Source organism: Macadamia integrifolia, chromosome 12, assembly GCF_013358625.1.
Source record: "Macadamia integrifolia cultivar HAES 741 chromosome 12, SCU_Mint_v3, whole genome shotgun sequence".
In the NCBI taxonomy this organism is placed as follows: Eukaryota; Viridiplantae; Streptophyta; class Magnoliopsida; order Proteales; family Proteaceae; genus Macadamia; species Macadamia integrifolia.
In genome coordinates, this window is record NC_056568.1 from 31,196,762 (window position 1) to 31,220,169 (window position 23,408).

General features: G+C 36.6%; 2 protein-coding genes, 1 long non-coding RNA gene and 1 pseudogene across 6 annotated transcripts; 3 read left to right on the forward strand and 1 right to left on the reverse strand.

Moving 5' to 3' along the window:
- The first annotated feature begins 312 nt into the window (after nucleotides 1–312).
- LOC122057924 (pentatricopeptide repeat-containing protein At3g06430, chloroplastic) lies at nucleotides 313–6,604 on the forward strand. Of its 4 annotated transcripts, none has more exons than XR_006133654.1 (3): nucleotides 313–849; nucleotides 1,269–2,529; nucleotides 6,584–6,604. XR_006133654.1 is itself a non-coding variant. In XM_042620292.1 (2 exons), exons 1-2 carry the CDS (start codon nucleotides 418–420, stop codon nucleotides 2,376–2,378), a joined length of 1,542 nt encoding a protein of 513 aa, XP_042476226.1. In that variant the 5' UTR covers nucleotides 313–417; the 3' UTR covers nucleotides 2,379–2,901. The 4 variants fall into 4 exon arrangements, 1 of the variants encoding a protein (XP_042476226.1); XR_006133653.1 differs by lacking the exon at nucleotides 6,584–6,604 and adding an exon at nucleotides 4,314–4,502; XR_006133652.1 differs by lacking the exon at nucleotides 6,584–6,604 and adding an exon at nucleotides 3,047–3,892.
- LOC122057927 lies at nucleotides 6,506–17,293 on the forward strand (annotated as a pseudogene).
- Nucleotides 17,294–17,354: 61 nt separating this feature from the next.
- On the reverse strand, nucleotides 17,355–18,648 carry LOC122057928. Its single transcript, XR_006133655.1, has 3 exons — nucleotides 18,503–18,648; nucleotides 18,256–18,398; nucleotides 17,355–18,053 (listed from the first exon to the last, which is right to left on the reverse strand). It is a non-coding gene; the product is annotated as an uncharacterized LOC122057928 (long non-coding RNA).
- A 2,395-nt stretch (nucleotides 18,649–21,043) lies between these two features.
- Nucleotides 21,044–21,994, forward strand: LOC122057926 (glucan endo-1,3-beta-D-glucosidase-like). Its single transcript, XM_042620293.1, has 3 exons — nucleotides 21,044–21,251; nucleotides 21,332–21,661; nucleotides 21,764–21,994. The coding sequence occupies exons 1-3, from the start codon at nucleotides 21,173–21,175 to the stop codon at nucleotides 21,790–21,792; spliced, it is 438 nt and encodes a 145-aa protein (XP_042476227.1). The 5' UTR covers nucleotides 21,044–21,172; the 3' UTR covers nucleotides 21,793–21,994.
- Nucleotides 21,995–23,408: the final 1,414 nt, after the last annotated feature.

Genomic DNA, 23,408 nt, shown 5'->3' on the forward strand with positions numbered 1-23,408 from the left:
ATTCGAATTCGATTTGCATCCGTATCCATTTAGGGGTATCTAAATCCGCAAGAAATATCTGAACATCTGATCCGTTGCATCCCTATACTTGCCCATTCCCTTTGTCCTTGGCACCTTAATCAGGGATCTAAGAATCAGATCGATTCTGGCCGTTCCTGATTCTCCCTGGACCCTGATCCGGCTTTGGCCGATCCTGATTCCCCCGGATCCTGTATGAAAAACCCTTGCCGATTCTGAGGTCGATCCGGATCCCGATCCCCGACCTTAATCCATGGGTAAGATGGTCATTTCCTCATTATCGTCACCCACAAGTCACGAGTGACTAATTTTATCCAGGTCTCCGGCACGATGGGTACAATCACTATTCAGTGTTTAATGTATCACCGGTGAGCTCCTCAGTTCGCTCACAGTCTTCCGATGGCGTCTCTGTCTCTTTCCTTTACTTCTTCTTCTGCTTCTTCTCTTTGTCCATCCTCACTTTCCCTATTTCTAGTGGAGAAGAAGAGCAAAGAAAAAGCTAGGATGGTCGAAGATTACGACAATTTTGGGTTTCCCCGCTGCGCATTCGCTTCGCCTGTGAGAAATGGAGCAGCATCTGCTCCTTCCTCATCATCTTCGTCGGTCCGTACGGGTGGCCCTAAACGTGATCCTCCTGCTAAGAAGCGTCTCTGGAAGGAAGGAGAGTTCCCTGGGATTTCTGAAGCTTCGGTGCCCAGACCTTCAAGAACGCCCATCAAGAATGTTAAGAAGAAGGTTGATAAAAAGAACAACGCTAAGGCCTGGGTGAACACAGTCACCGAAGCATTGGCTGAACGAATTCAGAAGAAGCAATGGGAAGGTGCCCTACAGGTTTCTTCTTTTTTTCCTCATTATCTGCCGACATAAAATTATATTAGTTATCCTACTTTCTGATGGATTCTTATAGTGTCTGTCCAGCTCCAGCCTCGTAATTCCACTTGGATAGTGGATACTTTATGTGATTGTGCTTCGGTATAAGCTTTTTATCTAATTATGGAGAGGTTCTCCAACAATCTTAACGTTTTGCTTTATTTTTTTTTTATCACATTTGGGTGACTATATTATTTCCAATTAGCGATTCCAATTTCCTCTCCTAGGAATGCCTCTAATTGTTTGCCAATAGTTCTAAGTGCTGGCATTAACTTGCTTTATGAGTGTTGTTGTTTCCCTTTTATTGGTATAGCACTTAATGCACTTATTGCCCTGCCCTAGAAAACTGAGTATCAAATAATAGATTTGATGCTGCGTAGGTTTTTGAGATGCTCAAAGAACAATCTTTTTATCAACCAAAGGAGGGCACTTACATGAAACTCTTGGTTCTCCTTGGTAAATCGGGCCAACCTCATCGGGCTAGTCAACTCTTTGAGACAATGGTTGAAGAAGGATGTGAACCCACCCCAGAACTCTACACGGCATTACTCGCAGCTTATTGCCGTAGCAACCTTCTTGATGAAGCATTCTCAGTTCTCAACCAAATGAAGACCCTACCCCGTTGCCAGCCTGATGTCTTTACTTACAGCATCCTCATAAAGGCTTGTGTAGATGCATTACGGTTTGAACTAGTTGACTCCCTGTATGAAGAAATGGATGATCGCTTAATAACTCCCAACACAGTGACACAAAACATAGTCTTAAATGGCTACGGAAAGGCTGGTAAATATGACCGGATGGAGAAAGTGCTACATGGCATGCTTGAGAGCACTACCTCCAAACCTGATGTCTGGACCATGAACACTATTCTAAGCTTATTTGGAAACAAGGGTCAGATTGAGATGATGGAGAGATGGTATGAGAAGTTCCGCACCTATGGAATTGAGCCAGAAACACGCACTTTCAATATTCTGATCGGTGCTTATGGGAAGAAAAGAATGTACGATAAGATGTCATCTGTGATGGAGTACATGCGCAAGCTGTCCTTTCCCTGGACAACCTCGACTTACAACAATGTGATTGAGGCCTTTGCAGATGTTGGGGATGCAAAAAACATGGAATATACATTTGACCAAATGCGTGCAGAGGGAATGAAAGTGGACACAAAAACTTTCAGCTGCCTTATTAATGGGTACGCTAATGCTGGTCTCTTCCATAAGGTGTTGAGCAGTGTTCGTTTGGCTGGTAAGTTGGAAATACCTGAGAATACTTCGTTCTATAATGCAGTAATTTCTGCATGTGCAAAATCAGATGATTTGATGGAGATGGAAAGAGTTTTCAAGCGTATGAAGGAGAAGCACTGTCCGCCTAATTCATCAACTTACTCCATTATGGTGGAGGCATACGGAAAAGAAGGTATGAATGACAAGATCTTTGATTTAGAGCAGGAGAAAAAAGAGATGGTTGCCAATGGCTTAGAAATTGACTGAGGGTAGTGGGAACGGACTTAGCTGGGTGAGATCTGATAGATAATACAGAATGGAACTGCTTGCTGTTGGAGACAGTTTTTGCTTGGAACAAACTGAATTGCCTTTCAAAAGTTATGCTGGGCTTCATTAGAAGACTTGGCAATGTAATCAGGTAAAGGTAATCCAGCTATTGTTTTTGAATATAGTTGAGTGTAGTTTCAAAATAGTGAACATGTTATAAGGAATGTAAACTCTCACCATTAGCAACAGTTAATCATTTTCAAGCCACAAGAAGGTATCTCCTACTGAACAATAGGAAAGTGAGTTCTTCCAGTTGGCAGTCATTAGTCCGGTTGGTGTTGTCATTGATCTTCTCGATCCCTGTTCTTTTTATAACAATGTTCTGACATCTATTATCTTCTGATGAGTTCATCATTCCATGTATTCAGAGTATTGCTTGTATTTTTGAAACAGATGATGCTCTCTTCAAATTTAGCTGGTTTTTTGCATTCATGATGCAATTTTCCAGAAAATTTTAGCTTTATCATCACTTGCTTTATTTTCAACGTTCACCTTACTGTCTAGACAAAATTGTATCTATTTGTTAAGTTTGTCTTCCGGTTTCATGTGTTCGCCCAATGTATTTCTTTTTGTTTGTTACTGAATCATTTTAGCTTCCTTATGTTCAGGGATGACATCTTATCAACACTTTAAATAGCTGCCCCTGGGCCGCAAAATAAATCATCCCATGCCAACGGATAATGGCAATAGACCTGTGTTTCACTGCCGTAGGCTTTCTCTGTTTGATGTCTTCTTCTGCCTGTCGGAGGAATTTCACATGTTGTCCAAATTTCAGTGTGTCCATTGTGAAGGAAAAGAGACGAAGCTGGTTGGGTGGATTTTCTCGAAAAGTTCAGGGTATGTTGGGTTATTGGATCAGCAATGGGGAGAATAATAATATGGGGGAAAGAAAATTGGATTGAAGTGTATGAAACTACCTATGGTGACTCTGGATACTTAAATTCCAAGAGAAAAAGGTTGCTTTGGTCTGAATAAAGTAGATTTTAATGTAAAATTTTATTCAGAATATGAAATCCTTGCACTGAAAAGTGCAACTTGTTAAAACTAGGATTCAGTTTGTAGCTGACAAAACAGATAACTAATATATTTGATGTGTTCCTAGAAAACCCTAACATCCCACATGCTCCACAGTCCAACCAACAGAAAAAAAATCTGTTGCTGCTGAAGTTTCCCCCTTTTACCCAAAATGTTGTCAAAGACGGTAAATTGAGAATGTCATGTTAACCCACAGCAAATAAATTAAGTATAGGTGATATTTTTGTTCAGTTTCCATTGAATGATTTGACCAGTTTTACTCTTCTTTTGGTTGATTTCCCCAAGCAAGTTTTAAATTTTAGAGAGCAACAACCTTAAAATTGTAGGGTGATGTGTAACCTGCTCAGGATGATCAGTTTGGATGGGAAGTATTGAATTAGACTGTATTTGGAACTTGAAGGTTGAGACTTCATTGTGTTTAGATGGCTAATTAATAATTTCATAGTAATTTGGCTAAAAAAATTTGGGTGGAGATTTAAATTCCTATTGCCTATAGGAGTTGGATTGGGAAAACAGAGTGGGTAATTCCATGATGAAAATGTAAATCAAGTCCTTCCCTTGGCAGTTAGGACTTAGGCTTAGTTTGGTTGTAAGGGAAATTAAAGGGAAGGAAGTGAAAATTTTCGAACTTAAAAAAGGAAACTTGAGTAAACATGATTATATAAACTACATAAATTTCTTGCTATATTTAGTAATATTACCTTTTAGTAATAAATTTTTTATTTACTTATTAAACCCAAGGGATTTGGATGAGAAGTAAAGTAAAATTTAATAACCAAAGATAGAATGATTTAGAGTTAGTGATATAATCATATAGGTAATATTATCATTCTTGTTCAGGATATTTCTGTGCACCTGGTGAAGGTGCTTCGCAATAATTTTCTTGGTCCTCTGGCTTCTGCATGAGAATCTCATTCCTCTGATGGCGTCTTCATGAGAATCTCATTCCTCTGATGGTTATATACTTGTTGAGAAGGTGCCAGATTTGAGGGAAATCTTGTCTTCAGTTGTGGCATTGTGATGTAATTTTTCATTTCCTTCTCTTCCCCCCCTTTCCCCCTCCTTTTAATTTCAGGCTCAAATTGCCAAAAGATCCAATATGATGCATTCTTATTATGGTTTAAAAAATTGGAACCGGGTCGATTGATTTAGATCGGAATTGGACACGAGCAATCTCGATTTTGACTGTTTCAGAATGGGCGATTCAACCCTGATTTCGAGTTTAAAATTCTTGATTTTTGGTGTATGTGAGACCTTATACAAAAAAAATCTCTGTGGTGAGGTAGTAAGGATCCAGCTATTTAGGTGTATGTGAGACCCTCCCCGCAAAAGATTTTAATCCATCATCCTATAGGACCTATACCCACGTCCTTCTCTTAACTTTTTTTTTTTTTCTTTCTTCATTTCCTTCAATTATTTTTTTGCTCGGTTGATTTTATATTTTTATTTTGATTTAAAAAATAAATCTATTAAGAAAAAAAAAAAGAGGACATTTTGTTGCCACTTGTCATAAATGACATGAGAGAAGCTTATGGATGTAACCACACGTCGAGTTTTCATCAATTTAGCTACTTATATAACTTAAAGTAATCGACGATAGCGATCAAACTTTTATAGGTTTTATCAAAAAATAATAATAATAATAATGATATAAGTTAATAATATTAGGAAAAGAAAATTCAAAGGGATAAATTTTTTTTGCCACGTGGCTTTATGGTAATACTATTATTTTGAAGGAGTTGAAACAAGGATAAATTTTTATTTGCTACATTGTAGCTGACAAGTGATAGCAATTCACAAAATTGGTTACAATAAAATTAGAAAGGGGTAATGTGCAAAGCATGCCTCTAAATTTCAATTTTAATTTTTTATTTTTTTCATTGATAAAAAAACTTTAATTTTTTTATCCTATAGGAATTAAGCATTGCAATTACATAATCCCTTGTAAAGTAATGAACCTTTTCCACATCTTTGACAAGATATAACACCTTATTTTAAATTGAACTCAAAGACTTTTCTCTAGTAGACTAGTTTTCATCCTTTCTATACATTACTTATAATTTATAAATGAAAAAGCTGGGCATGCTGCTGTGAACAGCCTATGTCACTCTCTTTTCCTTTCCTTGGAAAATATCTCCCACGCATTTGGCATCTCAACCGTTAGCAAAGCTAACATGGTACCCAACCCCCTCTCCTTTTATAAATATAGGATTTGTGTTGATATGGATGATTGGAAAATGAATTTCACCCTTACTAGGAAAAGCAGCACGTGACATGCAGACCATTCATATAAATGGTTCTGGATCTAGGCCAGTCTATATAGGCTGATGGAACTACCTCTTACCATTAAAATGTGCTCCCTCGTGCTGTATGCCATTTTCTTCTTTTTTATTTATTTATTTGTTTATTTTTTTATAAGCATGCATATTAAATATGGATTTTTGATAAAGAATATTGTAATGCATAAAAAAGAGAGATTTTGGTATGGTGATAGGATCAGTGTAACTAACCTTAGTACTTAGAGCACGATCAAACTTGGATAGAACTACATACAAATGTTGTCAACCTTGCAGATTTACATAATTTTGTGGGAACCAAAACTTGCCATCATCTTGGAATTTCATTCTCTAGAGCATCTTAGCGCATGGGATGGGGGAGCATGGTCTTTTCACATTCGTTTGTGTTAGAGCGTAGACAACAATAGACTAACAAGGTTATTTCTTTTTAATAGTTAGGCCCAAGAAGAGTTGAACTCGTGATCTCTTAACTTTGAAGTATTGATCTTTATCAATTCGACACGTGGATAAACAACATAAAAGGGATAAACAAATCATACACAGGGTCCAATCCAAAACCTTAAGAAAATTATAAGGGGAATTATAACTTATTATTTAAAAAAAAAAAAAATTGCAACTCAGCATGCTGCATGCCTCATGACTCATGGTTTGAAAAGGAAATTTTATGGAAGTAGAAACTTTATAACAGATGGGTAGCACTGAATTGTGATGAACGCAAGAGTATAGAATAGAGAGTAGAGAATGGGCTGAAACTTCTCCAGCTTTCTTCCTTTGTTTGGGGTTCTGAAACTTAAAAGATGGCTCAACTTGCAGGGGATGACGAAATAGAGTTGCTGCGACAAGAGCTCCTTGAGCTTGCAACAGCATTTCGGCGTTGGAAGTCTAGTTTCCAGAGCAATACTTCACTGACGAGTTCCTTCAGCGGGGACAATGATGAAGAAGAGTTCAACCTACAGTGGGCGACAATCGAGAGATTGCCCACTAACGAAAGGATGAGAGTTTCCCTGTTTGATGATTATGAGAATCAAAAGGCTGGTGCTGATGATCCTCAATCCAAACGAGTGGTTGATGTTACCAAGCTTGGAGCTTTAGAGCGTCGTGTGTTCATAGAAAAGCTCATCAAACATATTGAGCACGATATTCTCCAATTGTTGCAGAAACTTCGAAAAAGAATTGACGAGTAAGAACCCTCCATTCTATTGAGCACGATAACCTCAAACAGTTAATGCCAGTCCATATATTGTCATGGGTTTTTGGAATTTGCTCATGTGAAGTATTTTATAGTGTTGGGGTAATATTACCCACTGTGGAGGTAAGATACCAGAATCTATCTGTGGAAGCAGCGTGTCAGGTGGTTTATGGAAAACCTCTCCCAACTTTTTTGAACTCTGTCATAGGCAAAATGTCTGTAAGTATCTTCTTGTAACTGTTCTGAAAGAAAGTGATTAATGGTTACTGCTCACTTTCTAACTAGTTTTTTTTTTTCTTCTTCTTCTTTTGGGCAGGGCTTGACGAAGCTGTTTAGTCCAAAGAGTGAAGAAGTCAAGCTTAGCATCCTCAAAGATGTTGGTGGCATAATCAAGCCTCGAAGTTAGGAAATTGAATGTTTTGAATCTTCCTCTAAATCCATTTTTGCATTTTCAATTTCCTTAAATCATTTTCAAATATTTCAAAAGTCTTCAAAGCAGACAGTAAAAGAAGGAATTTGGGGGTGATAATTAAACAATAGAGGTTCACTCACATAGGCTTGTCCATGGCTTCATTGCAGGATGACACTATTGCTTGGTCCTCCAGGCTCGGGGAAAACCACCTCGTTGTTGGCACTTTCAGGAAGACTAGATTCATCTCTCAAGGTTTTTTCATACAGTGTCTTCTTTTGTCAAAACCTCATCAAGATTCAACAGAAAACATCATGAAGATCCAATAGAAAACATATAAATTTATATTTTTTTATGGATTTTAACCAAATTGCTTCCCAAAACAAATCTAATTCTCACAAGATTTGTGATTGGAATTGGATTCAGAGGAAGAATACCGTCTGTGTGACATTTGGAGCCCTTCTATGTTGAATTAACCATAAGATGAAAATATGTGAGTTATTATTGCAAGCAAGACTGAATTAAATATAATGTGTAAAATTTTTAAGTGACCATCCAATTATGTTGTTCGTTTCCTTGGTAGCTGCTCATGCATGCATTTTTATCCTTCACAGCATTAAGATTATTTTAATTCAATTTTAGGTCACCATTGAAGTCTCTTACAATGGTTACAAATTTGAAGAATTTGTCCCTCAAAAGACCTCAGTTTATATAAGCCAACATGACGTACACATTGGTGAGATGACTGTAAAGGAAACATTTGATTTCTCTGCATGTTGTCAGGGTTTTGGAAGCCGAGTAGGTGAGTAAATGTTCATATGCTTACATGGTGATTCATATTTGCAGGTACCCTATCTCTTAAAGTTCACAATTTGATATAAACTTCCTATCCCTGTATATTGAAGAGACAATGATGGAGGTTACCAGAAGGGAGAAGGATGCAGGAATTGTCCCAGATCCAGATCTAGATACTTACATGAAGGTACAAAAATTTTATCACCTTTGTTCACAATGGTAGTTTTATTTTAATTCAATACATCACAATGGGAAGAACATATTAACTTAGAAGAACAGATTGGATGGTGACAATGGATCTTTTATACTGTATAAATGAAACAAAGGCGAGTCAAATGGATTGGCTGACTGTTCCGTTACCAGCTGCCTAAAGATCACTTTAAATGCATAAACAGAACCATTGATCATGAGCATTTTCATCACACTATTTGTAATTGCCGATTTAATTCATATTTCTGGTTTAAGGTTAAATGTATTTGATGTATATGATTATCACAAGGCCCAGTCAAAGATGTATCCAGCAATGACTAGTGTCTGCATTGGTTAATTTAAATACTGCAAGAGATTGCCTACACAATTACTTGTTTATTTAAGATGTCCTTTTGGAACTTTGTCCAATTTTTACATCCCCAATCAGTGGGAAGTGTCATAGATTGCTGAAACCATTGGGGTAGTGTTCTTGCTAAAACAATTATACTTATGGTTTAATATTAGCAATACATTTTCTAGACCAGTCACCAGTATAGCAATATCTTTTAACTTATTTATAAAGAATAGTCTCGTTTGAGTTGGCATTTGGTGTATTCTTGTGTTAATATAACTATGATTTACAATATGTTCTAATAGGGAAGACGACTTCAAACAGATTACATCTTAAAGGTGATTCTCTTGACACATTAGAAATTATGGTTCTTCTTTACTAACTAATTGGGGAGCCTCTGATTCATAATGATGATTTTTCTTTTACAATCATATCAGTCAGATTCTTGGATTTGATATTTGTGCTGATTCATTGGTTGGAGATGCCATGAGAAGAGGTGTCTCTGGGGTTCAGAAGAAGAGAGTAACTACAGGTAGTGTGACTGAAGAAGTGGACAGCTATACTTTTAGCACCTATGTATCCAAGGATGGATATGGTTATAATCTCTTGATCAAATCCAATATTTTGAATGCTTAATTTATTTCCCCCTTCCAATCCTTTTTTTTCAGGGGAAATTATCATTGGTCCAAACAAAGCTTTATTTATGGATGAAATATCAACTGACCTAGACAGTTCAACTACCTTCCAAATTATTTCCTGTCTTTGACACTTGGTACATCTAACAGATTCTACAGCAGTGATATCTCTTCTTCAGCCAGCGCCAGAAACATATGACCTCTTTGATGACATTATCCTAATGGCAGAAGGAAAGTTGTGTACCATGGTCCATGCAGCAATATTCTTGAATTCTTTGAAGATTGTGGCTTCAGGTGCCCAGAAAGAAAAGGAGCTGCTGACTTCCTCCAAGTGGTAAGTGTTGTAGTCTCTCTCTCTCTCTCTCTCTCTCTCTCTCTCTCACACACACACACACACACACACACACACACACACACTCATGTAAAGCTACTTCCTTTTCAGGTTATATCTCAAAAGGATCAGGTACAATATTGGATTCGTAAAGAAGAACCATACTGTTATATTTCTGTCGATCAATTCTGTAAGAAATTCAAGGCATACCATATTGGACAAAAATTAGATGAGGAGCTTTCAGTGCCATTTGACAAGTCTCAGAGCCATGAAAATGCTTTATCCCTTAGTCGATACTCTTTAAGTAAATTGGAGCTCTTTAAATCTTGCATGAAAAGGGAATTTCTTCTTATGAGGTGGAACTCTTTTGTATATGTATTCAGATCAAGTCAGGTAGTTCATTCTAACTCATGGTGTGTAAAGCCCTTATGAAATCTGATATCTTCTTGGATATTTCCTCTCTGCAGATTTTCATCATTGCTGTTGTTACTATGACTGTTTATCTACACACTCAAATGGGTATTGATGAGATCCATGTGAACGATTATTTCGGTGCCTTATTTTATGGGCTTCTCATAATCCTTGTTGACGGATTCCCGGAGTTATCTATGACGGTTTCAAGACTGGCTGTTTTCTACAAACATAGAGACAGTTACTTCTACCCCGCCTGGGCTTCTGCTATTCCAGTGGCTGTTCTTAATATTCCACTTTCATTCATGGAGTCGTTAATTTGGACTGCTCTTACTTATTATATCATTGGGTACAGTCCTGAATTTGGAAGGTAAATATCATGTGCCACGTGGAGAGTGTACTTCATTGAAAAAAAAAAAAGGATTTCTGGTGCATTACTCTTTCAGCTAACGTGGCAATAAAGTGCAAGGGGTGGATATGCCATACTTCATCTATTAAATATTGTCTAGTGGGTAATGTGTCCAATACTGGATGACTAAAACCATCTAACCAAATAGAAGATGGTAGGAAAACAAAATTCTATGAACAGGATGATTAGCATATTCTATCCTTGGCGAATTTAGTAGAACCTCAAAAGTATTGTGCACAGAATAGTGGTTCCATCTCTTGCACATGTACAAAAGACATTGATATATTTCTCTTTGACCATCCTAAAAATCTTCTCAAATTATAGACTTGATTTGTCCTCTTTATACATAATTTGGGCTGCAATGTTATTCTCAATTTTGCCACTAAATTTATTTGTCTGCTATGTTTTATAGGTTCCTCTGCCAGTTCATTCTACTTTTCGCTTTGCATATAATGTCGATAACCATGTTCCGTCTAATTTCTTCAGTCTCCCGGACTGTCGTTATTGCTATGACATTTGGCAGTTTTGTGGTGGTGTTCCTCTTGTTCTTGAGTGGCTTCTTGATCCCACAAAGTAAGGATTTAGATGGCTCTTTTGATTGAATTGTATCTTAAGTTCTTAACTATTTGAGCTCTGAGTACGTACTTTAGTTTTGGTTGTAGCATATATGATATCTCGGTTGAAATGGGCCTTCTGGGTTTCTCCCCTGACATATGGGGAGATAGGTATAACTGTGAATGAATTTCGTGCTCCTCGATGGCAAAAGGTGATCTCAGACTACTTGATTTGTTTTTTTCTTAATATTCCATATATTTAAAGTAGATGCTTAGGTTTCAAAAAAAAAAAAAAAAAGGCTAGCTGCTTAAGAAATTAAGAGTGAAAAATTGCCATACTAATGCACATTCTGCACATGAAGTCCACTTGCGTTGCTGGATAGTCGTAGGAGATATAAGTTAAACAAGATCTAATGTGGTATAAAACCATCATATCTAAGTATCCATCTTTTCTCCCTTTTCACTTCTATTTTGCTAATTATATTTCCTTACTGAAATCATAACCACACAGTAAATTGGATAGTTTGGATCATCAAAATAGCTTCAGATTTCTGTTTAAACTTATATCTGGTGCAGATTGATCAAGGTATTTCCTAGTCACATGCATCTCTGGTGCATATTCCACTATTTCATTGATAAACTGCCCTTCTGGTATTCAGAAAAATTCCATAATTTTGCTCATTAATAGCCTTACTTTTAGTAAAGCGAAAATATTTAATCATCTATATCTCAATATTATCTTCATTCTCCATTACAGATATCTGGAAACACGACTATTCGTCATGAAATAATTCAGACTTGTGGGCTGAACTTCCCTGACTGCTTATTGGATATGTCTTGGTGCCTTATTTGCCTTCACAATAATTTTTAATGTTGGATTTACACTTGCCTAGACATTTTTAAAGCTTAAGTGCTGCTTCTTTTGTTTTCTAAGCTTTATTTTTTACTTTTACATACATAAAGAGGGGGGAAGGAAGATGCATTCATGATTATTGACTCAATCATTAACTTATTTATAGCTGTTGGATTATCTCGTGCTATTATTTCATACGATAGGCTCTGTGAAATACAAAGTGGGGAAGATTGTAGTGATCATGATGCAGAGGATAAGGCCACTTATGCCAACCATAAAGACAACATACGGCCTCAAAAAGGTAAACCAAAATTATATGTTGTTAACATTGGGAAATAGTGTGGTGTTTAAAGCATTAACGGCACAATGGTCATGTAATTCCTTTCTTCTCTTTTAATTTGACTGATGAGCTATATTCCTTAACTTCTCCTACATTATTATTTCACAGGAAAGATGGCCTTACCTTTCGAGCCTCTAACAGTAACATTTCAAGATCTTCAATACTACATTGACACTCCGGTGGTAATCATGTATTTGCAATCTTTTTATAGTGAATTAATATTTTGTTGGTAAAAGTGACCAAATGACATTGATTAGTTCATCATTTGGTCTCAGGCAATGAGAGATCGGGGTATCATGCAAAAAACGCTGCAACTTCTTCATGACATTACAGGTTCATTTAGGCCTGGTATTCTTACAGCATTGATGGGTGTTAGTGGAGCTGGAAACACAACTCTCATGGATGTTCTTGCTGGAAGAAAAACTGGAGGTACTATTGAAGGAGACATTAGGATCGGGGGGTATCCAAAGGTTCAAGCAACATTTGCAAGGGTGTCTGGTTACTGTGAGCAGGCAGACATACATTCTCCTCAAATCACTGTAGAAGAATCGGTGATATTCTCTGCTTGGTTGCGACTCTCACCAGAAATTGATTCTAAGAGAAGAGCTGTATGGAATCCTTGGAGTGAATTTGAACTTTTATTTGATCCCTCCTTTGAGAAAACCTAATATTAGAATAGGTACATGCTTTTGGCAGGAATTTGTGAATGAAGTCCTTGAGACTATTTAGCTTGATGAGATTAAAGATTCTTTGGTAGGCATGCCAAGTGTTAATGGTCTATCAACTGAGCAACGTAGGCGTCTCACAATAGCTGTGGAGCTTGTTGCCAACCCATATGTTATTTTATGGATGAACCCACATCAGGTTTGCATGCAAGAGCAGCTGCAATTGTTATGAGGACAGCGAAGAATGTGGTTAATACAGGACGGACAGTTGTTTGTACCATCCATCAGCCGAGTATTGACATATTTGAGGCTTTTGATGAGGTATGATATCCAATTATCCATTTTTTACTGTCAAGCGTGAATGTATAACTTAGTTTTGAAGGGCAAGATTTGAAAATTGAGAAACTAGATCATTTCTGTGGTGTCCCATGATATTATTTGTTCATTGTAACTAACCTAGAGGTACTTGGGGGAATTGCCTTGGGTGGATAACATGGTTAATTGCCTTGGGTGGATAACAATGAGTTGTAGGGTGCAACACCTTTATCATGGTTAATGCTCGTTAAAGGCAGTATTTGTTTTTCTATTTAAGCTATCAAATCTTCAACAAAAATAATTTTTTTGTGTACATTATATTTACAGAGGTGTTGAAGCTATGTCTAATGTAGAGAGAATGCTAAAGTTAAATTTTATAATAATTCGATGAATTTGGATCCACGTTTGGTGAATCTGAAGTGATGTGGCATAGCATTTAAGCAACTTACCCTCAGGATCTTTCAACTTCTATCCTTGAACATACCAAAATTATTTTGAATTGACCAAAGATTTTGATATAAGCTTTTGGAAAACATGTTCTTGAAATGTTCTTGAAATGCAGTGTTGCAAATGTTATTTGAAGTATAATTTCTCAATCCAGTGCACATTTTACACATCTTGCAGTTGATTTTTATGAAATCTGGAGGAAAACTAATTTATGCTGGACCACTGGCCACTGGGTCAGCATTCATGTAAATTAATTGAATATTTCAAGGTATGTTATAATTCTTTTAACATTTATTGTAGTAACATGTAATTTTGTCTATTATTTTCTTAGAAACATACTATTTCCTCATTGCAGAAGCAAATGATTAGTAAATTTTGATTTCACTTCCTTGATTTATTGTCCTAGGCTATACCGGGGGTGCCAAAGATTAAATACAACTACAATCCAGCAGCATGGATGCTAGAAGTCTCATCTTTATCTACAGAAGCAGCACTTGGTGTAGATTTTGCCCAAATTTATAAGGAGTCCACTTTCTGTCAGTAAGTGCAACTTTGAAGCACGTAACAGAAAAAAAAAAAAAATGTATATACTTCTAAGTGTTTTTGACTATGAATTTCATGACAGGAAGAACTGGACAGTGGTATGGTATTATAAGTCTAGTACTACAGTCTCTACCAAATGCTGGTTCTGATAATTAATCATTCACCTTCCAATTGATTATTGCCTTCCTAGGAGATGACATAAAAAACAGCGAACTTCAATGCTTCTGGAAATATAGTATAACTAGTAAAAAATTTTATTCAATCCTGTCATCCAAATTAACTTTCAGAATTTGAATAGCGTTAGTTGAACCTAGTGATTCAGAGGAACCGAATATTGTGCATATATGCTATATGGACAATGGGGAGCAACTAGTATAACAAATGTACTAATGTGGTAATTTATCATTCTTTTGTCTCAAAAATAAATTTCCCCCTGCCACTATCTGAGCCAATAATGTTCCAAAAGTAATATTCTATTGCAATTGAATCTCGTTTGTTTTGGATGAGTTCCCATGGAATGTTATCCCTTTCTGTAAGATGCATTACTGGTTCCTATCCATCCCACCAATGGCCGAACGCATGTCTTGCCTGTTTTGATCCTGTAATCGATCAGCCACTTTCTTGCAGAGCATAGTTCAGATGAAAAATGGTTCCACGAAGGACTCCACAATCCGAAAATGATCTCTTGAATATTCAATGCAAAACTAGAGCAGCATTAGATTTCATATAGGAAATTACACTATTTTCCCTATTAATATTCTCAGTTCTCAAAGCCTCCGATTGATCAATAATTTGAGGCCATTTGCCCATCTTCCTGCAGGTTGATATTCAAGTGATTATGAAGTCATTTAGGACTTCCTCATATAAATGGAAATAAGTCATAATTCCAACTGATAGTCATATAGTATTATTCATTTCCTGGTTTGTGTTTCGTAATACATGATTGTAGATTTATTATTGTTCTTCTGACTGCAGGCAGAACAAGGATCTTGTCAAACAGTTGAGCACTCCACCTCCTGGTTCAAAGGATTTGCACTTCTCTACCTATTATTCACAGAATGGTTGGGGACAATTCAGAGCATGCTTATGGAAATAAAACCTGTCCCATTGGAGAAGTCCCGATTACAATGTAATGCGATTCATTAGCACATTTATAGCATCTGTGCTATTCGGAATACTGTTCTGGCAGCAAGGGAAGAAGTTGTAAGTCGACTCAACTCTATTGTGATCGTATACTGTAAAATTTTAATAGAGGGCATCAAAAGTTAGCATAGAAATAACAAAAAAATGATTTACCAGAGATGCAGTGTACATTGGCACAAGTTGCAGACAGCAGTGGTTATCATATTCATCGGTCCCATCAAGGATACCTCGAAGCCCAAAAGATATATATCCAATCTATCATACTCTTTTGGATCATTATAAGATTATGGATATGTTTTTAATGATATCTTTGGTCAATTTTTATGTGATTTGAAAGATCTCTTTGGTTGGTACCAGCAAATGATAAATATCAGTTCTTGGTTCATATGTATATACTGATATATGAAGTTCATAAACTATGGTGGGTTTACGTGGTACACAAATGCATCTCCTACTCCTTCAATTGAAGGACTAAAATAAGCTAGTGAAGAAATCTGTACTTCTAGTTGATATTATTTTATGGATTTCTTTGATGGGAAGAGCATCGTCACTAAACAAAATGGTTGCAGCACTGAACACTTTTAGAATAAGTACCTAAATATGTAGAATTAATGTGATAGCAAGGCAAGATTTTCCCTATAATCAACAAAATTTCTCTTCGCTTTGTTTGCAGAGATAGCCAACAAGACTTATTCAATATACTTGGATCAATGTATGCCTCGGTGCTCCTTTTGGGCATCAACAATTGCTCAACGGTTTTACCATTTGTTGCAATAGAGCGCACTGTTTTGTACAGAGAAAGGGCTGCAGGAACGTACTGTTCATGGGTCTATTCATTTGCACAGGTCCAAAACTCTCTCTTAGAACTGATTGACCTGGTTCAACATATGTTCTTTACTTTTTTGTTTTTTGGGCACTAGCGCAATCTTAATATTGATTTTACTAGATTTGAATCTGGTCATTATTGGCAAACTTGATGATTCACTCTAGTTAATTGGACTTGTTAATCAAAAGGGCATGAAGGAATGTTTTATCAGCTTCTTAAAGGAACTTATAATTTCTCCAACTTCATATTTTTCAACTCACATGAACATGATGATTGGGAAACTTGATTTTTGCAGTTGGTAATTGAGCTTCCTTCCCTGTTCGCTCAAGTTTTTCTTTATATGATCATCACATATCCCAGGATTGGGTACCATTCATCAGCTTATAAGATATTCTGGTTTTACTATGGAATGCTCTGTGCGTTGGTCTATTTCAAGTACCTAGGAATGCTTCTGGTGGCTTTGACACCAAACGTTCATGTCGCTGCCATTCTAGCATCTGCCTGTTACACGATTCTGAATCTGTTTGCTGGGTTCCTGATACCCAAAACGGTGAGCCAACCATCTAATCTTTTCACACGTTACCTCAGCTTAAAATCTGAACCGGACATTATACTGGAAAGGGGTCTAGCTCCAGGTCCAGGTTTCCTAGCTTAATTGCTGGTCAAGTTGATCCAGTTTTAGAACTGTGTAAATTCCTTGTGATGCATGCGTCGAAAAAGTTGTAATTAAGGATTGTGATGTGCTTCAATTCTTGCAGAAAATTCCAAACTGGTGGAGTTGGTTATATTACATCTGCCCCACATCTTGGTCACTGAATGGCCTCCTTACATCACAGTTCGGTAACATAAAGAGTGAGATTATGGTGTATGGTAAAATTGAAACGGTTTCGACCTTCTTAAGAGATTACTTCGGGTATCACCATAAACTTTTGGATGTTGTAGGTGTTCTCAATATTATATACCCTCTTCTTTTTGCAGCTCTTTTTACAATTTGTATAGAAAAACTGAACTTCCAAAGGAGGTAAATATTGTAAAAGCTATATTTCTTTTTTATGGAAAAATGACAGGTATGCTAGCAGGTCACCTAGGAATTAGGTGTGCTAGCAATTATGGGCCATTAGATTAAACAAATTAATCCATGTCGTTGAGGAGTTGTAGTATGTGTACAAATGTACATATACAAATGAAGGTACAAATATTATAAAATTATTTATGTTCAGAAGCATAAGTTGTACAGCTGTACATAACTGACATTGGTATTGGTATTGGGAACATAACACATAATTTGAAGGAAAAATATAAAATAAAACATAACACTTTATCTTTGGAGAACCTAATATCTTAATGTCTAAAGTTCGTTGTTGGTCGGGAAAGAAGTTCCACAACCTTCTGCTTCTGTGACAGGAACCTCACCGGAGATTATATCTTTTCACTGAACCTCGAAGAAGAGGTAGCCTTTCGGGTTATTGTCGGTTGTCTCTTCACTACTAATAGAAGAAGAAAGCGCATGTTTGAACATGGTTCGCTCTCTTACCAAAAAGCCGAAGAATCACTTGTATCTGTGTCCGATTAGTGGGAGAATGTAAGCCGGAGATAGTTTCAGAATTAACAGTAAGGAAGAATTTTGTGGACATTAAGTTTTGGCCTTAAGAGCCCGCCTTGTTTGAATAAGTGAGTATTTTTTAATATATGGTCAAAAATCTGTAGAACGAGTCCTCATTATCGTCGTCATCATCCTCGTTGTCAAGTCAAGTATTCTCTCACTCGTATTCACAAATCGTAAGGAGAAAGAGGGCTCTTGGCTCCATCATCCCTTGCTGCTCTCTTTTACTCATCCAGTGTTGACCTCCGTCGGACCCGGTTCGATCCCCTGCTTCCTGCCCACCACCACCATCAATAAATCATTCTTTTCAATTTAATCCAACCCCAACAAAAGAAATTAAACATTCAATTACTAGTAATCTGGGTTCTATGTTACACCATTTCATAGTGTTGTCCATCGATGATTGATGATTTAACTTTAAACTAATCTTCAAGGTTAAATGAGTCAAAACAATAGACAAGAAATTGCAGGCTTACCAGAGGAATAGATCCAGTCGGTGAAACCGGCGGTGATCCATAATTCCCAAGAGGCTTTACTATCATGATGCTGCGCGTAACCGTCATAGCCTCCTCCGTCATATCATCACCATACAATCTCCCATTCCCTCCCTCCACCGCTTCTGCAAACCAAAACGGACCCAAACAAATCAGCAATCAGAATCAAAATACGAAAGATTTGGAAGATGATCCATGAGCTACCATAGAAAAATAATCAAATCTTTACCCTTCCAGGAATTGGATCGGAAACTAAAGTTGGACTCCTTCCTGAGCTAGCCAAGGCCGTTATCTGGCCGAGGTCCGACGACTGTGTCATCCCAAAGCTTTCTCGAAGAGACCCATGATGTGAAGAGTATATGTATTTTAATCTCCCACTACAAATAGTACAATATGATTCAGAGTTTTAGCAGTGTATTTTGACAGATTCAGTTCACTTTCCCCTATAAAGTTATATGCACATCCAACGATAAAAATTAAAGAAATTAAATCCGACGGTTCTCAACTCGCCAGCATACTTGATATCTGGGTATCCTGCTAGTATTCCCATCCCTCCCCCTTTCTTTATATACAGTGAAAAAATAAGGATTAGATAAATGAAGTTTTTGATGAGTTAAAACACTGTTTTTTTTTTTTTTGGTAATATGATTTTTATAGTACTATATTGTTGAGCTCTATATGATTGACATGGGCTCTCAAATGGACATGTGGAATAACCCCAAGTCATTCCCTATCTATCCAACAAGTCAGAATGAGCATAAGGTTTTGGTTTCAGATCCTCTCTCTTCTCAGATTACAAAACCATGGCAGCCAGCAGACCCCACCTAGTCCTCACTCAGCAATTCTCATACTACGTGTTCAGGTAGAAACCAACCAGGCATCATTCTCTATGTGGGGGGGAGGAGTGATGGGTTGATTTAAGAACTCTTCTTGGTTTTGGGGGTTACACACCTGATCAGGAAATTAAGTAGTCTGAAACCAAAACCCAGACACTAGGTGTAAACTTTTCACAAAGGTAATTAACCTTCATAATCCTCCAGTTCTAATCCAAATTTTCAATTTTCCAGTGTGGTTGTCCATCATCAATCAGTTACCATCAATATTGACATGCATCTCTATGATGTCCATGCATGCCTACAAGCTGAAAAAACGCGTGAAAGAGTAGTTAATCATGATCTTTGATATGTTTAGGATTAAGGAATAAATCAATACAGGTTTGTGAGGGAGAAGATGCTTTTTTCCTTCCATCTGTTGGAGGCTTGGAGCTATGTTTCCTCAAACCCTAATTGATGTTGTAATGTAATTTGTTTAAATGTGTAGCTTTACATACAAATAGAGAAAGCAAAACAGCCAAACCGCGTGACTATGAGTGAGGTGAACATTGAGCACTGGGCAGAGTCTCCTGTACTACATGAGACAACTAGCCTTGCCTTATTTAGTACCCATATATTCCTTTCCTACTTTCCTCTGCTTTCTTCTTCTCTCAAGGAGGTTTAACTACTAATATTGCTGATTGGTCACCATTACCTTTCCACAAGAAGGCCTTATAGAGAATATTCTCTAATCATATGAGAGAGAGAGAGAGAGAGAGAGAGAGAGAGAGAGAGAGAGAGAGAGAGAGAGAGAGAGAGAGATGGGGGGGATTTATTCTGTTTTCTTTAAACTTCAAATTAGGAAAGGAATTGAAATTAATACTAACCACTAGTAAATTATATGTAGCAGTGCTACAGTGAACCTAACAGGTTAGGGCATATTTGGGTTGATTCTTATCCATTTCTCGTCAATCTGAATTGGAATCAATTAGGATCGGTGAGAAATAGGCAAAACTCAGCTCAAGTATACTTGAATCAGAATCAGTTGAAATTCATCTAGATCTAGATTCCGGAATTTTTAACTAAGGGTGTCAATTTAGAATTGAAATAAAAAATCAAAACCGGCGATTTAAAATCAAATTGAAACGAATTTGTTTTGTTTTTTTGTTTTTGTTTTTTTTTGTGTGTTTGTGTGTGTGTGTGTTCATTATGGTTCGATTTCGGTTTTAGGACTTACACCTTTGGTTCGAATTGAATCAAATAAATTCAATTCTTTTTTAAATGTTTAGAAAAAAATTTGTGTACCATGGTTCTAACAAACAAGGAGTTTTTTTTGTTATTGAAGATATAAAAAGTTTGCCCAAACACCGAAAATAAGATCCAAAACAAATACAAATCAAATCAAAACTGAATAATCAACCGAATATGGAATCAAATAAGAAATTAGGTAAAAATTGAACCATAACCTAAACTCGTGCTGGTTTGGTTCTGGTTTGAAAAAGAGGTTCCTATTTGATTTCCATATGTAGTATATTGAATTGAATCAGCTAGATTGGCTGATATGGATTGGAATCGGTCTGAGGCCAGTCCGGATTCGAGCCAGATTGCCCATCCTGACCGATTCTGTTCTTCTGAATCGGATCCCAATTCTGTGTTTTTGAAGTGTGGTCTACTCTACATGTCTCCTTGCATCCAAATTTGGTCAATACGTGAGAGTATTCATCAAGGATTTAGTTATCGGTATCATATCAGTATCAATCTCGATATAGATTGATATCAGTAAGAATCGATGCGTATCGATCACTTTTGCTCTTGCTTTTTCAGAAGAATACAACTTTTTACTGTTTTACCCTTGAAACGAAATAGATAACGCGGTATAATGATACTTGAAACCACGGTCTTCATGGAAGATGAATGAACACCCAGCCTCCTTCCCTTCTCTATTTAAAGCCTCTGGTTTCAACCCACAAAGGCCACAGCTGATCTATTCAGAAATCTCTCACACCAGAAGAAGCTCTGCTCTGATTTTAATCTCTCTCTTCCTTATTGGAAGGAACCATTAATTAGTATTCAAACACACAAGAAAAATGGCCATAAAACAGTCACTAGCAGCTTTTCTCTGTTTGGTCTCAGCTTGTATCCTCTTGTTCCTCACTGTCTCCACAGGTAAATTTTAAATTCTGATCTCAGAATTTGAATTTTCCTCACATTATTTAACAATGTCATTGCAATTTTGAAATTCGCAGTTGCAGAGGCAGGGAGTACTGATCTCAAGAACAATGACAACAACATCATCATCATCACCAATGACACTATTGTTACTGATCCATTCCCCACCTGGTGTATCGCGAAACCTTCGACGGATATTAGCAGGTTGCAGAATAACATCAATGAATGCTGTAGCAAGTTTCCTCAGGTGGATTGCAGTGTGATCACCCAAGCTGGATCTTGTTTCGAACCTAACAATCTTGCATCTCAAGCTTCAATTGTCATGAATCTCTACTACAAGGCCTATGGCAAGAACCTCTGGAATTGTGATTTTGCAGGCTCTGGTCTTATCATTACTGAGGACCCTTGTAAGCTCATCAGTCTCTCTCTCTCTCTCTCTCTCTCTCTCTCTCTCTCTAAAGCTCTGCAACTTGTAATTGTTGTAACATCTTCCATTCCATGTTTTGCAGCTTGGGGTACTTGTGTCTATCCAGCCTGAGGATGAACAGAAGAAGCTAGCACTACTAATATTATACTTAATATCCTAAATAAATGTAGCAATTTGATGGTGCTAATTAAGTATAGATTTTAACTTTTCATTATTGATGAAATTTAAGTTTAAAAGTTTGAACTGTGTTAAAAGATCAAGGCTAGTTGTTTGAACATTTACTATTAATGGATCTAAATTTGAAGTTTGCTTATAATTTGTGTTTCTTGATCTGGTTCAGAGCTCATATGGTTAGCTTTAGAGCTTTTACTCAAGTTTAAAGCTACATTTTCTTGTTATTTAATCTTGAAATACCTATCTCATGGATGTTCTCCTTCTCTGTGGATTGCATTGATGATGGGTTTCACAAATCTAAATGAGCTCTCTAAATCAAGTCTAGAGAGAGAGAGAGAGAGAGAGAGAGGGAATTGGATTGGCCAATTTCCAATATATTTTTAGGATTCAAGCCAATTCCAACTAATTCTGATTGAATTGGAATCGATTGGACCAGATCCCGACCCTGGTTCTGAGTTTAATGAACTTGTCTTGGGCTAAAGAGTCCCCTTGATAGAAAAAAAAAAAAAAATAAAAGAGAAGAAGAAAACTGCTATATCGCATGGTCTATCAATAGACACAAGAGTATGCGAAATAACTGATTCGTTCATGTGAAATGAAAAATCCCATATATGTTAATGCACTTGTATATTCTCATTGACCACACTTCGATGTGGAGGGAAATATCTGTTTATATGGCTCAAGAAAGAGTCAGTCTAATTTCCTTCTCCATTCTTTTTAATTCATTCACTTCAAGGCTGGTTTTGAATGCCACATAATATCATCTTCAACTGATCAGAACCTATTCAACTAAAAGGGAGGCTTGAATTTTGCGGCCACCAAAGGTAAGGGACATGTGACCAGTCAGTGATCCCTTGTTATTGAAAAAAGTCTAGACTGGAAGATGAGGTGGGGAAGGTGATGCCAATCCACGGTGCAAGAGGTCTAAATTGGATTCCAATCTGATTAAAAAAAAAAATGCCCGCATCACTTGAACTTCACTAAATGCTATGGCTTGATCCATTTCTATGATTGTTAACAAAAAAAAATATATCATTTTTATGCTCGCATGGTATCATTGTTGTACGATGGAGAATAGTATCTTAATGTTGTTAATCGGTTTGATTTCAAGTAGCTGATTCGATTCAGTTTAGTGCAAGGTTTTTTTAGGTAAAATCAAAACCGAATCATTTAATAAATAGTTTCATATACTACAACCAAAACTATTGATACACGAATTCAGTTTAAATGGTTTTAAACGATTTTCTTATGTTTTCTAATTTTTTTATCCAAACTACTTCTTTCTCTTTAAAACTATCAGAGAAATGGATGCAAATTTTAACATGGAATTGAATTGTTTATTGTTATATACTTTTTATTAATAGCTATTCAGTATAAACTTAATTTTTTTTATTGAAATATATGAAAACTTAATATATATTTATACTATTCCATTTAAAAATTCACCAACAATTTAAACTTAAAAAAAAAAATAAAAAAATCATGGTTTCAATTTTAAAATCAGAACCAAACTATTTATTAAAACGATTTCTCTGAAACCACAACATTCGTAA

Excerpts from the sequence above, each read along its gene's own strand:
- LOC122057924 (XM_042620292.1), top strand. The coding sequence starts at position 418 with ATGGCGTCTCTGTCTCTTTCCTTTACTTCTTCTTCTGCTTCTTCTCTT. Across the intron at positions 850-1,268 it reads AATGGGAAGGTGCCCTACAG|GTTTTTGAGATGCTCAAAGA; the intron begins GTTTCTTCTTTT and ends GATGCTGCGTAG.
- LOC122057926 (XM_042620293.1), top strand. The coding sequence starts at position 21,173 with ATGGCCATAAAACAGTCACTAGCAGCTTTTCTCTGTTTGGTCTCAGCT. Across the intron at positions 21,252-21,331 it reads GTTCCTCACTGTCTCCACAG|TTGCAGAGGCAGGGAGTACT; the intron begins GTAAATTTTAAA and ends TGAAATTCGCAG. Across the intron at positions 21,662-21,763 it reads TATCATTACTGAGGACCCTT|CTTGGGGTACTTGTGTCTAT; the intron begins GTAAGCTCATCA and ends CATGTTTTGCAG.